The sequence below is a fragment of the Rattus norvegicus genome, chromosome 16, assembly GCF_036323735.1.
Source record: "Rattus norvegicus strain BN/NHsdMcwi chromosome 16, GRCr8, whole genome shotgun sequence".
Lineage (NCBI taxonomy): Eukaryota > Metazoa > Chordata > Mammalia > Rodentia > Muridae > Rattus > Rattus norvegicus.
Window position 1 is genome coordinate 17,176,080 of NC_086034.1, and position 18,457 is coordinate 17,194,536.

The 18,457-nt window shown below is 51.0% G+C and overlaps 1 protein-coding gene across 2 annotated transcripts in view; it reads right to left on the minus strand.

Moving 5' to 3' along the window:
- Positions 1-17,972, minus strand: part of Sin3b (SIN3 transcription regulator family member B) — a 36,700-nt gene extending 18,728 nt beyond the window's left edge. Inside the window, exons 1-7 of one of the 2 annotated variants that reach the window (NM_001115038.3) lie at positions 17,852-17,972; positions 17,150-17,256; positions 15,583-15,736; positions 10,122-10,319; positions 7,779-7,922; positions 818-934; positions 398-589 (exon numbers count right to left, since the gene is read on the minus strand). In NM_001115038.3, coding sequence (NP_001108510.1) covers positions 530-589; positions 818-934; positions 7,779-7,922; positions 10,122-10,319; positions 15,583-15,736; positions 17,150-17,256; positions 17,852-17,950 — 879 coding nt within the window. In that variant the 5' untranslated portion in view covers positions 17,951-17,972 and the 3' untranslated portion in view covers positions 398-529. Of the gene's footprint in view, positions 1-397; positions 590-817; positions 935-7,778; positions 7,923-10,121; positions 10,320-15,582; positions 15,737-17,149; positions 17,257-17,851 lie in introns of those variants that run through there. The other variant, NM_001415034.1, reaches the window with a different exon arrangement.
- Positions 17,973-18,457: the final 485 nt, after the last annotated feature.

Here is an 18,457-nt window from a genome sequence, read left to right on the forward strand (position 1 = left end):
GAGGGGCAGCACCAGGAACATCCTGAGGAAGCCATGTATAAGGCTATGTGCAGACACTGTCTCTGGATTTAAGAGGCAGGGGAATGACTGTGTGTGTAAAGAACCATGTCAGTTCCCAAATGAGTCCTAACGTTGTCCTCTGATCTCCGAGACATGCCACATTCATACATACACACCACACATGCATATGAATGAACCAGACTTGGACCTGCATTTGACCCAGATTCATGGTATGAAGCACATGGCTGCATAGCCATCCCCAAAGAGTGAGGTAAAGATGAGAAAAGATGACATGGTAGGAAATCCAAGGGCAGCCTGAAGAGGTCCCATTGGCCAGCCCAGGACAGTTTGGGGATCACCAGTAAAATAATGAATTGTGACTTGAGGTCGACACTGCTGCACATAACTAAATAAACAGAAATGCCAAATCACTTTATTGCTGTAGAAAGTCAACTAGAAAACAGAGTGACACATCTAGAAATCCACCATCATGGGTGATGAGCAGGACAGGAACTGTTGCCAGCCACCTTCACTCCTCAGCTGTGCAGTAACCAAACCACACAACTGCACATTTCAACTGCAGCCCCACCTACGAAAGAGTCACCACAGTGAAAAGGAGAATGAGCAGCCGCCACGCCCATCCTTCCAATCCCCCTTCCTCCTCACAGCGGGCTGAGGCAGGAGAGCAGGCAAGCGACGGCCAGGTCAGTAGATGGTGCTTTCCTACAGACCAGGCTCTGGCCTCATGCTCCCCTGCTGCTTGGGCCTCCATACCACTCCTGTCATGTGCAGTGAGAACCCGCACATGGACAGTTACCTTGGCTGGCGCAGACACAGGGCGCAGCAGTGAAGGCCGCGAGCGCTTCTTGTGTTCCAGACTCTTCTCCTCATTCTTCTGTGCGCTGTTCATCTCGCACGACCCATTGCCTGTAAACTAAAGACACAAACACAGGAGGCAGTCAGAAGGTGTACTGGCTGGTTGTATGTCAACCTGACACAAGCTAGAGTCATGGGAGGAAGGAGCCTCAGTTGAGAAAATGCCTCTATGAGATCCAGCTACCAGTGATTGACTGGAGAAGAGCAGAACCCAGCCCATTGCAGGTGGTGCTATCCCTGGGCTAAACACTCCATGGGGCACAACCCGGTAAGCAGCATCCTTCCATGGCCTCTGCATCAGCTCCTGCTTCCAGGTTCCTGCCCTGTGTGAGTTCCTGTCCTGACTTCCTTAAATAATAAACAGCAATGTGGAAGTGTAAGCCCTTCCTCCCCAACTTGCCTTTTGACATGGTGTTCCATTGTAGCAATAGATACCCTACAGCCAGACCAAGAAAAGCAGATGGCCACCTGTACACAGGTACTATATTCTCTTTGGCCTATAGCCCTAGAAGCCATTGTGTGCCATAGGCCAGGGTCTGTGTAGTGAGAATAGACTGAAGATGGTCTTATTTTCTGGGGGAGAGAGCAAGTGCACATATCACTGGTCAAATGCTGCATACAGCTTTGAGGAAGCTCCCCTGTGGCCTCAAGGATAAAGAGTGGATGGAGGCTGAGGAGTGAGACAACTGAGTGTGTGCCCTGGTAAACTGGGTGTCTACAGATAACACAAAGCACTCTAGGTGGGGGTAGGGGGCAGTACACAGCCCTGGCAGCAGGACGTAGTAGCTGTCATCCAGGTGACCGGTGGGGGCCTTGGAGGCAGGTTTTGAGTTTTTTGTCATGAATGACAGAACACATCTTGGGAGTGGCCTTGCTCTGTGGTATATGCAAGGAGGGGTGGTTGGAGGAGGATTAACCCACAGACAGGGGAGGTACGCTACTCCCCAAAGCTCGGAGAATCAGAGATTCTCTTAACACCCTGAATGGATGTCAGCATCCATCGCTCCCTGCTCCATACCACCATGGGACCTCACATGAAGGATGTGCTCTTGGCTCTGACTGAGGACAAAATGAAATCATGGCGTCCCCAGACAGAACTGATATCAGGCAGCAAAATGGTAACAAGAGACCTCTGTGCTGCGGTTGTGGCAGGTATGTGCAATACACAGAACAAAAGGAAAACAAGGACAAAAAACAAGAAAAAACCCAAAGGGCAGAATCAGCAGGAAGCCCCGTGGTGCTCTTTTACTCTCGGAGTGATAGAGCGCAACTCACGGCAATGCTCTGAGGAGGCCTTCTCAGGGGCATCTCAGGAGGAAAAGCTACTGAGGGAAAACAGTCCTACAACACTAAAGGCCTACCCTTAAGCCACAGGTAAGACAGCTCCCTAAATCCAACAGCCAGGCATGGTGGCACATGGTTGTCATCTCAGCCCTCAGAAAGCTGAAGCAGGAGAAGAACCAGTTGGAACCAGTTTAAGCTACGTTAAAAGACCCTGTGTCCCCCCCCCATCCCAAAAAACAAAAAAACACCTCAATTAGTCAAAGATTTGAAACTGTCCCAGGACCCCAAGTAGTGTTCCAGGGGATTCTTCACTGGGATTTTTGTCAATTCAAACACCCAATTCCCAGGAGGCCGGTGGGGACAGGTAGCCAGCAGACTGGCATGGGCCCTGCTCAACGTCCTCACTCCACTGTTCCGTGTTCTTCACCTAGACAGACTCCAAACCAGGAACTACTCACCAGGGCCTATCGCCAACTTGGCTATAGCCATTCACTCTGTAAATCAGGTTTTATTGGTTTGCAGGCAGCTCATTCACTCTGTGAAGTTTTAATGACAGCCAAACCTATCCATCCACTCTGTAAGTTTTATTGACACACTGCCACAACTACTCATTCTGCAAAGCTCTCCTGGCCCACAGCTGTGCCCACTGACCAACCAGTGGTCAGGTCAGATTACCTATACTCAAGCCACCTGAGCTGGGCTGAGTCTCTATACTGAGGCCACAGGGCCAATGCGTAGGAAAACACCCAGACCCGGCTGGTGCTCAACAGGTAGACACAGTAAGGATACCACAGGTTACCCCTGGGTCCCACTGTGACTACCAGAGCTTATGAGATGGGTGCCCCTCTGATAGTTACACTGCGCTGACTGCTGTTTGCACACTCGGAGGTGTTAGAGTGGGGGCACTATGGATCCCAGTAGTGGCAGTGACTGAAGACAAATGCAGGGAAGGAAGCTGCTTCTCTTCTGCTGGTTCAGGAGCTGGTGGGTGGGTGTGTGGGTGTGTGTTTGTTTTCAAGACAGGGTTTCTCTGGCTGTCCTGGAACTTGCTCTGTAGACCAGGCTGGTCTCACACAGGAGCTGTTTAACTATGTGATTGTTAAAGTTATGTCTCAATGAAACCTAGAAAAAATGGCTCACTGAGGCACCTATTGAACCACCAGACTCTCAGCAAGGCTGACAGTACCCACGACAGAGTTCCACTCCTTCCTGCACTCCTCACCATGCTAATGCTCTCCTCTCCCCTCTCCCTTCACACCCCTGTGCCTTATGGCCATGCCACTGTCTTTTCATTCCACCTGGTAAGGACACGGCCACTGCCAGGTAAGACGGAGGTGGTGGCTTACCACATACATGAGAGTGCACAGCCAGAGGCACCTGGAAGAATCCAGGCTAATTCCCATGAGAAGAACATCACCAACAAAGTTCCAGGAGTAGAGCCAGCCAGGAGCCACAAGACCAGGAGATCAGGTGGCCAAAATGGCTACCTTATGTTGGGATCATAAGTTGAGAGTGGGAAGTGGAAGCCCAGCCCCTGGGAGGAAGAGGGTTAGGGGAAGGGGCAGAGTGACAAGTGCTGAGAGGAGCCAACTCTGTGACAGGAGTACTCGCCAGCTGAGCCTGCTGGTCAGCATCAGCGTGAGGTGTCAAATAGGCACCTCCGTTAGCCATCTGTCCCAGGAGTCTTTGAGACCTAACGATTACTGACAAATGACAATTTGAGAGCGTGTCTTACTATGTAGCCCTGGGTAGCCTGGAATGCAGATATCCATCTGCCTCTGCCTCCAGAGGACAGGGACTAAAAAGGTTTGCACCATCACCCTGGTCCAGCAGATGAGCTGCTGGGTTTTTCTGGTTTGCCCGGGGCCAGGATAGTAGCAGGACTTCAGAGACATGGGTGCAGCCTGCAAGGCTTCAGAGCACCAGGTTGACCACTGCAGAGAACAAGGCAGTCCATGCAACCCAGAACTCCCTTGGACTTCAAAGTCCACTGTAATCCCCTCAACCCCATTAGGGGTAGCACAGGGAAGGGCAGTAGAGGATGACGTGGGCTCTCAATTCCAAGGGGTGTTGGGACAGAGCCATGCTGCTCAGATGCAGCACCCAAGATATGACAACCCAAACGCCAACCCCAGCTTAAGCAGCAGCTGACAGGAAACTTGTCCTAACACATAATCTGTGGACATGCCGTCAGGAACCTAGAGGCAATACCCCTCTCCTAAATATGATGGTCCCCAAAGATAGAGTAATCTCTCGATAGGAACAGAGTACCACAGTATCCAGATGAAGTGTGTACCATCATGTACTGATGGCTTTGTGTCCAGCTAGGTGTGATATCCTGTGAGGTCCTAGAAGGTGGGAGCCTGGCTGGAGGGAAGGTGAGGGGTTCCCAAGCCTACTGTCTGTAGTCTGCTGGGAGGTGAGCAGCCCTGCCACCAGCCCCTGGTGGCCCTGAGGGTCTCTTCAGAGCAGCCTCAGAGTCCAGGGAGCCAAGGACAGCAGCACAGACCTAGGAAACCATGAGCCATGTGAACCCTTCTTCTGTTAGGTCTGTCACAGTGACATTTAAAAAACAAAACAAAGGGGTTGGGGATTTAGCTCAGTGGTAGAGCGCTTGCCCAGCAAGTGCAAGGCCCTGGGTTTGGTCCCCAGCTCCGAAAAAAATAAAAAAGAAAAAGAAAAAAAAAACAAAGAAACCACTAAGACAACAGCCATGATTTCAAAGAGAACCTCACTAGAATTTCTAAACTTCAGAGAGAAGCAGGCAGACAGGGACTCAAGACAGAGAGCGGAAGAGTGGAAGAGTCCTAGTGTCCCTCCAGGCACACTCAAGTGCCCTTGTAGGCCTGTGCAGCTCTGGGGACATAGATCCTGTGGGGACATTCAGGGAGATGACAGTTTGTCCCAGGAGCTGGCACTACAGTCATTACCTGGAAGTCAGCCAGTAGCTCAGGCAGGATCTCACTTGAGTAGACAGATAAGCCACAGCTCTGAGGAGAAACCAAGGCCTGAGGCAATACCCAGCCTGGCTCTACCTGAGGCTGAAGGGCACAGCAGGCCACAAGTCTCCCGGGGCTCTGTCCCCATCTGGGCCCTGGAGGGCACCTGGACACCAGGCAGGAGGAACAGTCAAACCACAGCTCTAAGTTAGATGACACGTTTCTCTGATGTAGTTAGGTATTTTCAGGTTTTATCCTACCCATGGCTAATACCATGTTCAAGACATGGGTGACAGAGCCCAAGGCAACTGGCCACTGGCCTGGGTAAGACCAAGGAAGCCTGACAAAACAATGAGAACATGCCAGGGAAAAACACCTGACAAGACCAAAACCAGGCCAAGGTCAACAGGGGGTACAGCGCCAGAATGAGTGTGACCCTAAGACATGTGGGTGAAAGGGCAAAACTTACTCTCCCAAGTTGTCCTCTGACTTTCATCCAGCTGTGGCTGTCGTGCACACACACACAAATATGTAATAGTAATTGAAAATATGACCAGAAGTAGTCCCTAATGGTGATTCTAGCATTCAGGGAGTCCAAGCAGGAGATCACATGTTCAAAGAAGCTACAGTGAGAGCCAATCTCCAAGAGAAAACAAACAAATAAGCCATGTGCAATTATCAGGGGTCTGGAAAGCTGGCGAAGTCTGACAAGGAAGCATGAGGTGGAGAGCGCTGGCTTCCTGCTTGACAACTCACTGTAGTGCCAATGACAGGGCCTGAGAACACACAGAGCAACAGTCACCACGAGCAACACACAGGTGCCAATACCGTCAAGATGGAGTCCCATGGCAGGCTCGACAGCTGTGCTGGACGAGTGGATCATTCCCATAGACAAAACAGAGCTCAAGAGCGAAAACTGTAGAATATAAGGAAACTCTCAAGGCCTAATTGCTCAGAAACAGCTTCTAAAGTTCAACACTAAGAGTGATGTGAGGAAAAAACTAATCACAATCTAAAGATTTTGTGCATCGAAACCATGAACAAAACAAGAAAAATGTGACAGGAGATGGAGGTGAGAATCTGCAGGTCACACATTTTAAGGAGCTCGAAGGAGCATAGCAAGGACTCAGCTGTAACTGCAGAGACAGGCGGTTCAATGGCTAGGAGCACTGGCAGCTCTTGCAGAGGGCCTGGATTCAAGGCCCAGGACCCACACTTACACACAGCTTACAACTACCCGTTAACTCCAGCTCCTGTGGTCTGACGCCCTCTTCTGGTCTCCATAGGCATCTGCATGTGTGTGATGCACAAAACTCATATGGACAAAACATGTACACACAAACAGTAATAAATAACGTATCTTAAAATCTAGCCAGTACACAAACATGACACTCAACAGAATCAGTCGGCACTGGGGAAAGGAGTCGAAGCCGACACCTCTCTCTGACAGCTGTAAGACAACTGAACACAGATGGAAAGTCAAGCATTCAGGACCAGAGAGTTAAATGAAGCCCGCAGAGGTTGATTCAGAGCTGATCAGGCACCCAAGCAATTACCTATACAAGTCTGTTCACTCTGAATGGCTTCAGAGCAAACCACCCCATGTCCACAACACAAGTGGACGAAATGGAAACACCCATCCTTGGGAACATTACTACTCCACTGACATCCACTGACAAATACACAGGGACACTAGCAAAAGCTAGACACACAGACCCCAGAGACAAACATCCAGAGCAGGCAAATCCAGACCGGAAGCAGGTTGGAGGCTGGGGGATGGACAGGGTGAGTGCTGATGGAGACATGTGACCTGTAAGGACTGAAAGTGACAATTGTACTAAGGGTTAGGTAGACTGCATGGCACTGAACTGTACCTTTTTTCTAAGACAGGATTCATGTAGTCCTGAGTATTCTGGAACTGGTTATGCTAACCAGGCTGGCCTCAAACTCTGAAATGAGCTGGCTCTGCCTCCCAGTGTTGGGATTACAGGTGGTGCCACTACCACCGCCTGGCCCAGAATCATGTACTTTTAAAGTGAATTTGAGGGGCTGGGGATTTAGCTCAGTGGTAGAGCGCTTACCTAGGAAGTGCAAGGCCCTGGGTTCGGTCCCCAGCTCCGAAAAAAAAGAACAAAAAAAGAACAAAAAAAAAAAAAAAAGTGAATTTGATGGTGTACTTTAAGGTTCATGAATTTCATCTTTATTTTTTAGAAAAGACTACTGTGCATAAAAAAGAAGGGGGGCTAGAGAGATGGCTCAGCAGTTAAGAGCACTGACTGCTTTTCTAGAGGTCCTGAGTTCAATTCCCAGAAACCACATGGTGGCTCACAACCATCTGTAATGGGCTCTGATGCCCTCTTCGGGTGTGTCTGAAGACAGCTACAGTGCACTCATATATGTGAAATAAATAAATCTTAAAAAAGAAAAAAAGAAGAAGACATAGAAAAGGAATCTCTGGCAGGCCTCAGGTCGTTGGGAAAAAGTGCGGAGCCAAGTGCAGTCTGGTCCAGGGCACTTGTGCAAGCCTGGACCACTGTCCTCACACTGGCTTCCCTGTCTCCCTGTAAAGACATCCGTACTCCCACAATATTGTAGTCACAGTATGTAAGCCAGGCTCGGCAGACTCTATCTAGCTCTCCACACATCTTGTGGGCAGGATCCTGGACACTTGGCACTCACCAGGGACCGCTTTGCCTCAGGCAGGAACTGTCCGAACTCTGACAGTAGGTCCTCCTGACCACGGAAGAGATTGGCCACCTCTGTGAAGACTTCCTCCTCAGACATGCCACGGAATGGACGACCCTTAGTGTGCAGCTGCTCCTTCTGCGTGTGGGAAAAAGAAAAGGAGTGAGCAGGGCCCCAGAGCAGGCACGGGCAGCTGTGCAGACATCAGCCTTGTGCCTAGACTGCAGTGTGTTCTGCTCTCAGCAGCCTGAGCCCTGCCACACTCGTAGGGAGGGTACGATGGGTCTCAGAGCAGTGGGAAGAGGGCACCAAGTAGAAAAGTCTGGTAGCCTTCCAAAGAGGGAGCCATGCTTGCTGGATCAGGGACAGTGAGGAGCAGAGAGTGGTTCCCAGTTCGTCAATAGACAGAGGTCAGAGAGAGCCAAGAGGTAGGAGGCGAGCAAACCTGGAACTGAAAGCAACAGGAGGGGCCAGAGACGGGGGCAGGGATGCAAAATCCTGTGGACTTTAGGAACAGTGACAGAGCCACACACCTGTGACCTCAGCACTACAGAAGGCTGAGGCAGGAGGGCTGTCAGCACCAGGCTAGGCTGAGTTACAGGCTGAGACACTGTTCTTTAAAAAAAAAATTAAAAAGAAAAAGGACTTTGGTAGAACATGCTGCATTACACTCAATGTCATGGTCAAGAGAGCAGAGTGCCACACGGCCACAACTTGACAGCAGCCACTCCAGGGAAGGAAGCAGTGTTGTTTGGTTTTTGGTTTTCTTCAGTGTTAGGAATGAACTGAGGCCTCACACCTGCTCACTAACCCTGTGAATGGCACCCTCAGCTCCCAGGAAAAAGCCTTGGCGTTTGTGAGCCTACTAAGGGAAAAGGAAGAAGAACCCTAACCCCAATGTTCCCGAACAGGAGCCAGAACTGAAAGCCGCCCCTCAGTGGAGACCCCGTGCCTACCACAGCAGAACATCCCCACAGACTCGGTTGGTCTTAAGAATCTTATGGTGACTCAGGAGAGCCTGGGCGCATTGTGTAGTCCAGGATGCCCTTGGACTCACAGCACTCTTCCTGGCTCAGCATTCTGAATTCTGGATAAAGGTATGTGACACCACATCTGGTTTCAAACCACTGTTTAAAAAGCACAACTTAGGGGTTGGGGATTTAGCTCAGTGGTAGAGCGCTTGCCTAGGAAGTGCAAGGCCCTGGGTTCGGTCCCCAGCTCCGAAAAAAAGAACCAAAAAAAAAAAAAAAAACTTAAGACTGGTTCACGGTGGCACACGCCTTCAATCCTAGCACTCAAGAGGCAGAGGCGGGCAGATCTCTGCGTCGAGGCCAGCCTGGTGTGTAGAGTGAGTTCCAAGACATCCAGGGCTTTACAGAGACACCTTGTTTGGGGGGGGGGGGGGACAAAAATCAAAAAGGAATAGCTACTTCTCCCTGCCCAGGGACACAGGCAAAGCGAGACTCTAGCACAAAGGTACAAAAACCTTGAGCTGATCCTGCCATGGGAACTGGCAGAGTGCACAGACCTCGGCTGTGGCCTGAACTCTGGGCACGTCCACCAAGCTTCCTTAAGTCACTACCAACCAGCATGGCAGCCTCAGCAGAGTTGCCACACAAGACGGCTAAGGAGCTTATGGTGGGATGTGTCTCAGACAGCCTGGTAGCAAACAGCACCCAGTTGGCTGCTGTGCCCCCGAGAACACAAAACTAAACCAGTACCCACATTTGTGCCCTCCCTGGCAGTACTGCTGTGCTGGGAGCCACAATGTCACCGCCTGAGATTTCCACATCCACACAAGTTGCTCCCCGGGTACATAGTGATGGAGCTGTGCTGTCAAAAGTGGACCATTATTAGGGTTCTGTAAGTTCACAGGGAGCCTAGGTTAACTCTATGATGGTGAACATGTATGCCAAAAAGAAAAAGTCTTCCTTGTCTTTGCCACTTTATGTGTTGTGTGGTACTGGAGACATAACCCATCATTTTAAGTGGTAGCTGTTGAGTGGCTCAGAGTTTCCTGTGTAAGAATCGGAGCTGTGTACTTTGACCCCTGGACCCCTCAGGGGCTGTGCCCAACAGTCTTTCTCCCTGCTACTGCACCAGTGGCTGGCCTGCACCCCTCTCAACACCCACCTTTTTGTACCTCTACCTCCTCCTGACTCCCCCCAGAACCATACTGAACACTGGGGTATGACCTGGCTGAGGAAATCTACGGAGAGTCTGGCTGAGTTTGGCATGCGGTCAGTGAGTGTGTGGCTAGCTTGTGAGGCCCTGGACTCCACTCTCACCTTCAAAATGCCAAACAATGCCCAGATGCTGTGGTGAGCTGGGCCTCACCTGGTAGGTGTGTAGGATCTCCAGGAAGGACCTGTAGATCTCAGGGTGGTCCAGAAAGCGGGTCTTGATCTTGTTCACATAGCTGATAGCATTGTTGAACTCCACAGAGTCGGACTCCAGGGGCACCTGGCCTCTGTCCTCCTTGTAGGACATCTGCTTGAAGTCCTCCCCACAGTCACCATGGCTATGAGAGTTGTCCTGTGGAACACAGGCAGTGAGTGGCATGGGGCGGCCAGGAGATAGACGCTGCACTGTTTCTGCCTGCTGAAAAGTCTTGTTCCCGTGATCCCTATGCACCCCTGGGAGTCAAGTCCTTCTTCCTTCTGGAGTCTCCCTAGATCTCTGAGCACTGCAGCTAGAATTGCAGTTTCAACAAAGCCCACCACTATATTCCTGACACTGGAGCTCTCTCTCTCTCTCTCTGAGGCCTAGCTTGCTTCAACTCTGACCAACCTCCTGCCTCAGCCTCCCCAGGTCAGAGGTTTGCTCTAGCAAGTCCTTTCCACTCTGAGATATTAACATGCAAGGAGAAAGTCACAGATCTTGGACACTGAACCTTATTGGAGATACGTGCAGGGTTGAGGGTAACATCACCATCTTTGCAAGAATGTTCTATGGTGGAACGGTCTGCTAGCTTCAAGGGAGGAGCATCACAGTGTGCATCTAGCCACAGCTAGCTCAGGGGATTCTCACAACAAAGCCTCTGGATGCTAAGCCCCAGGACAACTCAAGTGAGGGCATTAGTCATCAGAGCATACTGGGGACATTTTTCTCCAGCTGTAGACACAAACACATCTCTTTCACTCTGGAATCCTGCTTGGCAGGGAGAACCAGCATCCTGGTGTCTGCTTTTCTAGCAGCAGTTCTAGGGGTGGAACTGCAGTCCAGGTGAGGGTGCCGGATGATGCAAACAGCTGAGCTGCCAGAGCTCTGTGGGAGGAATGGAGCCCCGAGGAAGGGAATGGAGCTCTGTGGGAGGAATAGAGCCCTGAGGGAGGGAGTGGAGCCCTGAGGAAGGGAGTGGAGCTCAGTGGGAGGAATGAAGCCCTGTGAGAGGGATGGAGCCCTGTGGGAGGAATGGAGCCCTGAGGGAGGGAGTGGAGCCCTGAGGGAGGGAGTGGAGCCCAGCAGGATGGAACCTCCCCACACTGAATCATTATCATGGTTCTAGTCAGATGACAGCCATGCTCACTGTGATCTTCCAGAACCATCTTTTAGTGACTGATCTCCCTAAGCAGCTCCCTTCTTCTGGGCAACAGGCTCACACATAGCACCTGAGTGGTTATGTGGACAACAGGTAATTTTCCTCACGAGGTTGGAGGCAGAAGGTGTGTAGTGAGACGCCAGCAGCAAGAGCGGAGGCTCCTAAGGAAATGCTTGCCCTGTGTCCTCAAAACTTTTTAAAAGAATGGCAGCACCTCTAATTTAGCACTAGGGAAGCAGAGTTCAAGGTAGCCTGGTCTACAGAGTAAGTTCTAGAACAGCCAGGGTTACACAGAGAAACCTTGTCTCTAAACACCACACATTAAAAAAATAAATATTTAAATTTTAAAATGTCAGCCATATTTAATTAGGGCCCATACAAATGGCTTCATCTGGTCCATGTTTGCTCAAGGTCCTGTCTCTAAATAGTAGTCCCTTGGTACACAAAGGGGACAGGTGCCAGGACCCTCCTTCACAGAATGAAAATGCAGAGGGAGGGCATCGCACAGATGTGTGCAGCTTCCCAAAGCATACACCATCTCCAGGAGTGTCGCATCAATACGCTGTCAACAGCCCCACCCTGTGAACTAGGGGATAAAATTACATACAACACAAGCGCAGACTGGGGTGGAGCTTAGACACAGAGCACCCGCCCAGTCCTAAGCCACCCTGTATGCTCAGCACACATGTGCATCCCCTTAAAGGTCCCATCTGTGCCAGATCTAAGGTCAACTAGTGCTCTTCTCAGGGACTGCGGCGAAGCCTCAAAACAAGCCTAGGAGGCAGGAGGAGCTACAACAGTGGACATACACAGTGCTAGAAGCCAAAGCTGAGGACACAGACACTGATTACAAATGTGGGCTAAGACTGAGGAACCTGCCTCCCACTCAAGGTCACGGGGGTCTGAGTTTGCTCTGGCAAGCCTTGAAACTCCCCAGTCACTCAGGGGCATGCTCCAGCACCATATGATCTCTCTGGTTCCCTGAATAAGCCAGGATGGCACACAGAGAGCCAGCCCTCTAGCCAGGGACTCTGCAGAAGGCACTAGATGGTGATAAGGACAGTTACTATGGCAACAGCCATAGTAACCAATAATCCAACAGAGAATTTTCCTATGGTCCAACAATCACAATCCTATAATCAGATCCAAAACCTAGAAAGGACTCATACACCAACATTCAATGAAGCACCACTCACAAAAGCCAAGAAAAGGAGGAAAAACTCAAAATCCCCAGACAAGTGAAACGTAGTTCACCCAGTGGGACATTTCTGAGGCAAGAAAAGAAACACTGACACACTATGATGTGAGTGTCTGAGAAAATGGCCAGACGGGGTAACGTACATTCAAGAAATAGATGAGTGCTTGGCAGGGTCTGTTCCGAGGGTGACAGAATGTTCTGGAATTAGTAGTGATACTTGTACAACCATAATACAACTTTCTATTGTGATCTTAGGAAAATATAAAAACCACCACTACACAGCCTACAAGCTGTAGCAAGACAAGCCCTGCTGGAACTTTCTACAATAGCTCCATCCTTTTCCCTGCCTGCACGTAGGGTAACTTGTTTACACAGCTAACACTCACACAGCCTCACACTTGCCCAGAACCATGCAGCTCTCCTGGATATTCAGGAACCTAAATGAGCCAACAGCCAGCCATAGTTACCAGGGCCCCGTGGCCTCTGGCTCTACCAGAAGGGCCAGTCAGAACCATTGGCACATCTTACCTCACTGATCCCCTCACTGTCCTCCCCAACCTCTCAGGGGTTCTGGATTAGCTGATTCCTGGCCATGCAGTGTCCCGTACGCCTGCCTCTCAGCTTCCCTCCAGCCCTACTCTATTTTACAGACAACCCTCCTAATGGCCCCATCCCTCCAAGGTCCTTCCCTATGTGGGTCCAGCTCCCACAAAGTCCCTACTATCAACATTGGGAGTCCTACACCCAAACCCCAAATTAAACAAAGGGCCAGTGTCCAAGGATGTGGTGGTTTGGAATTCATCAGGCCCAAGACACTACCTGTCCTTGTCAAAAAAATCACCAAGCCTCCCCACGGAGGGTGGTAAAGGACCAGCTTCCTGTGAGTATGCAAGACCAGGGACCTACTCTGACTGTCCCCAGGAGCTAGGTGTCCCATCCTCATTTGCCCACTGACAGCTGGTTTCCTACTCCTCCCCTAAAACAGCTCAGTGATGCAGGTAAAGGTCTGCTTCCCCTGAAGAGCTTGGTCAGGAGGGCAGCACCAACACAAGGAATATCCACTCCTCCCACCTGTGAGTGCCAGTGGGGACACTGAGGCAACAGCGGGAGAAGCTGAGGCTTCCTGAGGGAGAACAGCAGGTGAATGTGCTCCAAGCCTCCTGCTTATGACAAGGCATGGTTATCTATGCCCTCCCTTCACAGGAGGCAGATGAGATAAGGGCTTACTCCGTAGACCAGGCTTGGCTTTGAACTCATGGCAAATCTCCTGAGTGTGAAATGACACCTTGAATCAAAGCACCCAGCTCTGCTTGACCCTGTGTTGTCAACTGGGGTCCTGGTGCTTGTTACCTGGCTTTCAGCAAGGGTATAGGTGTCCCTGCATTAAAAAGGCAGAGGCCCTGGGTGCTACACCACATGCTAGAATACGGAACTCCTCACAAGAAAGAATAAGAGCCTGCCACACACATCCCAACAGCTGGGGACTCCGTCAACACCTTTGTCAGAACATATGGGAAGAGTGTTCAAATGTGGCTGTGAAACCTAACTAATGATAGGAGAGGGAGGGGGGGACGGCAGGAGGGAAGGAAGGAGGAAAGGAGGGAGGGAGGGAGGAAGGGAGGGCGGGAGGGAGAGAAAACACGCACACAAGAACGCTGCATTTCAAAACTCTAAAGCTGGGTGCTGCGACGGTGCCTATCATTCCAGCACTCTGGAAACTAAAGCAGGAGATTGTCTAGTTACAGAGCCAGGCTGGGATACAAAGACCACGTCTCAAATAATAAAAACAGCATAGATAGAAAAATGGCTGAAAATTAGAAATCAGCACGGTGCTGACATGTGGGGATGTGTAAAGTTTGGAACCCCAAGTTAGAAAGCAAGAAACACCTGGGTCAGAATCCCAATTGAGCACTATCAGGTCATTTGCTGTCCCTAAGATTAAGGGAGCAGCTCCAGAGTACTCCAAGGGAATGTGACTCAGGACAGGCAGAGGTGCCCTGTTCTTGGATCTAAGACTGTCTTGGTCATCCTTTCTGTAAGTCACAGGGGCTCCTTGGTCACCTAAGCCACCTATGAAGGGAGCAGTCCACCCCCATGACTCAAACTCCACTTCCGGCCAGCTCCCATTCCCTGTAGCTTAGCTTTCTAGTGAGTGGGGTCCTGAGTTCTGACATCATGCACGCCCTAGGAACTGCTCGTTCTCTTGACACAGCTCACACTGCCTGGTCCACAGCCACAGAGTCCAGAAGTTCTGTCTGTTAAGGCACTGACAGTCGCAGTTCCTGGGTACCAGGTACAGGTGTGAAACGGAAGATGCTGGAATCTCAGTGGCACATGCTTCTAGGAGTTCCCTCTGAAAACTGGGCAGGGCGGGGCTGCAGGAGGCAGGGTGATGGGCAGGGCCAACAGAACTTACACAGGAGCCGCTTGGAGGGCCTGTGGGGCCACACCACCTTCCCAGAGTCCCCTCCAACCTCACAGAAAGCCTGTGGTGGCTCCCGTGTCATCCTAGCACTTGAAAGACTGAGGCATGAGGATGAGGTTCTGAGCTACGGTGAGAGTGGCAGTGTGGAGAACTACAGACAGCAGGCTGCAGAGCCCAAGCCTGAGCTGAGAAAAGAGCGTCTGGTAATCCTATGACACAGTGAGAGGAACAGTTATTCCCATGCACACAGCTCAACCACCTCGGTCTTACTGATGGACTGACACAATGGAAGCCGAAGAGGCCAGTGCACACTTGGCCTGGTAGGTTTGTTGGGAAACCCTGGAGACCAGATCTCAGCTACTAGTGATTCAATGACCCTGACATCTCCTCCCTGCATGCCCGCCCCAAGTGCTAGGGATTAAACCCACGCTGAGTGTACTGTCTCACACTGACCCACACTCCAGCCATTACACTGGATGGGACAGCAAAGGCTGTCTCTGTGTTTCTGTCTGGCCGTACACTAGAGAACCTAGAAAAAGAACAGGCTGTACAAAGGCTGCCAGCAATATCAAAAATGTCTAGCTGTCCCTGTGGGTACGACTCTTGAGGTCCACATCACTCAAGCGAAACCTACCTGGTTGCTCAGAGGTGACTGGATGTTCAACTTGCCGTTCTTGGGAATGTCTATGCGGTATCCAAGCGGAAGGAAAGCATTAAACCCCACGATGAGGTCAGGGTGCTCATGGAAGAGCTGGGACACACGCCTAATCACGCCGGGGGTGTCAATGCTGGAAAAAAAGAAATGCAAGTGGGCAAGCATCCTGGGAGTTAACTGCCCAGGTGCCCTCGAGATCAACTCAGCCCAGGCTTAGTGGATAGATGACAAAGAAAATGGGCCCTAACACGTTGTTCTGTTTTTTCCTTTGGAGACAGGGTTTCTCTGTGTAGCCCTGGCTGGCCTCCATATGCCTGCTTCTGCCTGAGATTAAAGGTTTGCACAACCATGCCCCACTAAATAAATGGGCCCCACCATGTGAGACCACCTGTGACTAGGTCTAGCAAGAACTGTAACTGTAACTATATATATATTATATATATATATGTGTGTGTGTGTATGTGTGTATATGTGTGTATATATATATATGATAGTTTTGTGTGTGTGCACACATGTGCATGCGTGATGTATATAACTACATAACTGTATCTCCAGGCCTGGGCCCAATTCTGAAAATGTCCCCACGAGTTGGGTGCTGGGCTGAGACTCAACACAGTTCTCCAAGCAATGTGAGAAATTCCCTCATATTTTGTGAGTTAGAGATGGGTGAGGATACATTTTAATTTCTTTTCTAAAGGGAGTGTGTAAACACTGGAGCCTTCAAGTTGGGGGACTGGTAAAGTTGGGATGACACAAGTGTCTTCTTCTGGCCTCAGTACCCTGAATGTCCACAAGAAACCAGCCCAGTCCTTCCACACATCCAGAAAGCAGACAGGCAGGTCAGTACCAGGATCTGGGGGAAGTCCACTGACTGACAGTCTGGGTTCTAGCTCCACCCACCTGTCACTAGAGTAAGTTCCTTACCTAAACCAAGTCGCCCCTCCCAGAAGGTTCTAGAAGACATACACATAACTCAGAGGCAACCAATACACCTAACTGCTACGTGTCTACAAACAGTTCCTTTATAACCACACTGGTTCCGGATTGGTAAGTGCTATGAAAAGCATCTTTGGGACAAGAGTTAAAAAAGAGATTGTGCATACCCCTCCTAAGTAATATTTTCTTGCAGTATTAACAAAAGACGCTGCCCAAAACAAACAATCAAAATCTGTACCACCACATTTATTTTCTGCGTGTACCACAGATCTCAAGTGCAGGTCGACGACTCACAGGAGTCAGTTCTCTTCTCTCTGGGGCTGGAACTCCCAGTGCTCAGGCTTGGTGGTAGGCACTGTTACCCACTAAGACATTTACTCTACCCCAAATCAACATTTTAAAGACACACCCAACACTCCCTGTCCAGGCCTCAATTCCCTAATTCCTTTATTCCTTCCAGGAATCCCTACCAGTTCATCAGAACTACCTCATCTGGTGAAGGGGCTCCCAGGGCCCTCCAATCCTGTGCGTGATCACCAGCTGTGTAGTTAGTTTGGGGGTTGGAATGCTCGGCCCACTGCTCCTAGGTGTACAAGGCCCTGTAGATTACCTCTGGCTTTTGAACTCCTTCATGATCTCCAGGAAGCCGTTGTAGGTGGCAGGGTCACTGCCAAAGCGGATCTTCACCTGGTCGAGGTAGGTGAGAGCATCCTCCACCTGCAGGGAACAAGAAGGCCATGGGTGGGCAGGGGTCGGGGGATGCAGAGACTGAGGGCTGGAAGGTCAGGGATAGAGAAGGGGTGGCACCGGGCAGCAGAGGGCCGCGAGGATAACTGCGATGTTCCGGGAAGGACCGACGGCTGATTGGGAGGACCGAGAGCCAGCGGGTAGTCCCGAGGGGCCTCGAGGAGTTCCGGATTGGACCGAGGACTGGCGGGGAAGACCGAAGGGTCTCGGGGAGGTCACGAAATCCCCTGGAAGACCGAGGGGCGGCAAGAGTAACTAAGGGCCAACTAAGAGGACCAAGGATTTTCGGGGCGCACCGTAGGGTCCCGGGGATGACAGGGACCGCAGGAATGACTGAGGGATGTCGAGAAAGACCGCCGCATCTCTGAGAAGTCTGAGGAGCGGCGGGAATGAGTTGTTAGGGGGAAACCGAAGAGCCGCCCCAAAGACCGAAGGATTCCGCGGAAGGGGTGTGGGATCCCCGGGCCCGGGCTGCGCAGAGGGGAGGCCAAGGCGGGGCCGCACGGCGGGGCACCATCCCCGCGGGGGTCTGGATCCCCTGGAGGAGGCGAGGGACATCACTCACGTGCACTGGCAGCTTCTCGTGCCCCCCAGAGCCCGAACGACCCCAGCGGGAGCCACCGAATCCCCGGCCCGCGGAGCCTCCACCGCCTGCGTGCGCCATGTTGGAAGTCAGAGTCGCGTCTGCCCCGCCTCCGCTTGAGCTCAGGTCGCGCTTGCGCGAGCCCCGCCTCCTAGGGGTGGAGACTCCTGGCGTCAATGGGGCGTGTCCGCTCGAGGGACCTGCGGGACAGGCAGGTGATCATTCTCAAACTATGTGCCCTGGGGGGTCTGTGGCCACCTGGAAAGCCAAAAGTGTTTTTTGTTTCGTTTTGTTGGAGAAAAAGGAAGTAAAGCAAAGTTGAAGAATCTTTAAAAACGCATTAATTCTATAAAATTCGCATTTCAGCGTGCAGGCTCACCTGTGATCTCAGTACCAGGGAGTCTGGGAGAGGATCACTGAAAGTTCTAACCTAGACTGGGCTACATAGTTAAGACTATGTCTTTTAAAAATCGACAGGTATTGACCTTGTCTTAAAAAGAGAGGGAAAACAAGTATATGTCTGTGTTGACCCAAGACCCAATAGTGATATTTGTAAGGATCTGGTTCTTTCTGGAACAAGTTTCTGAA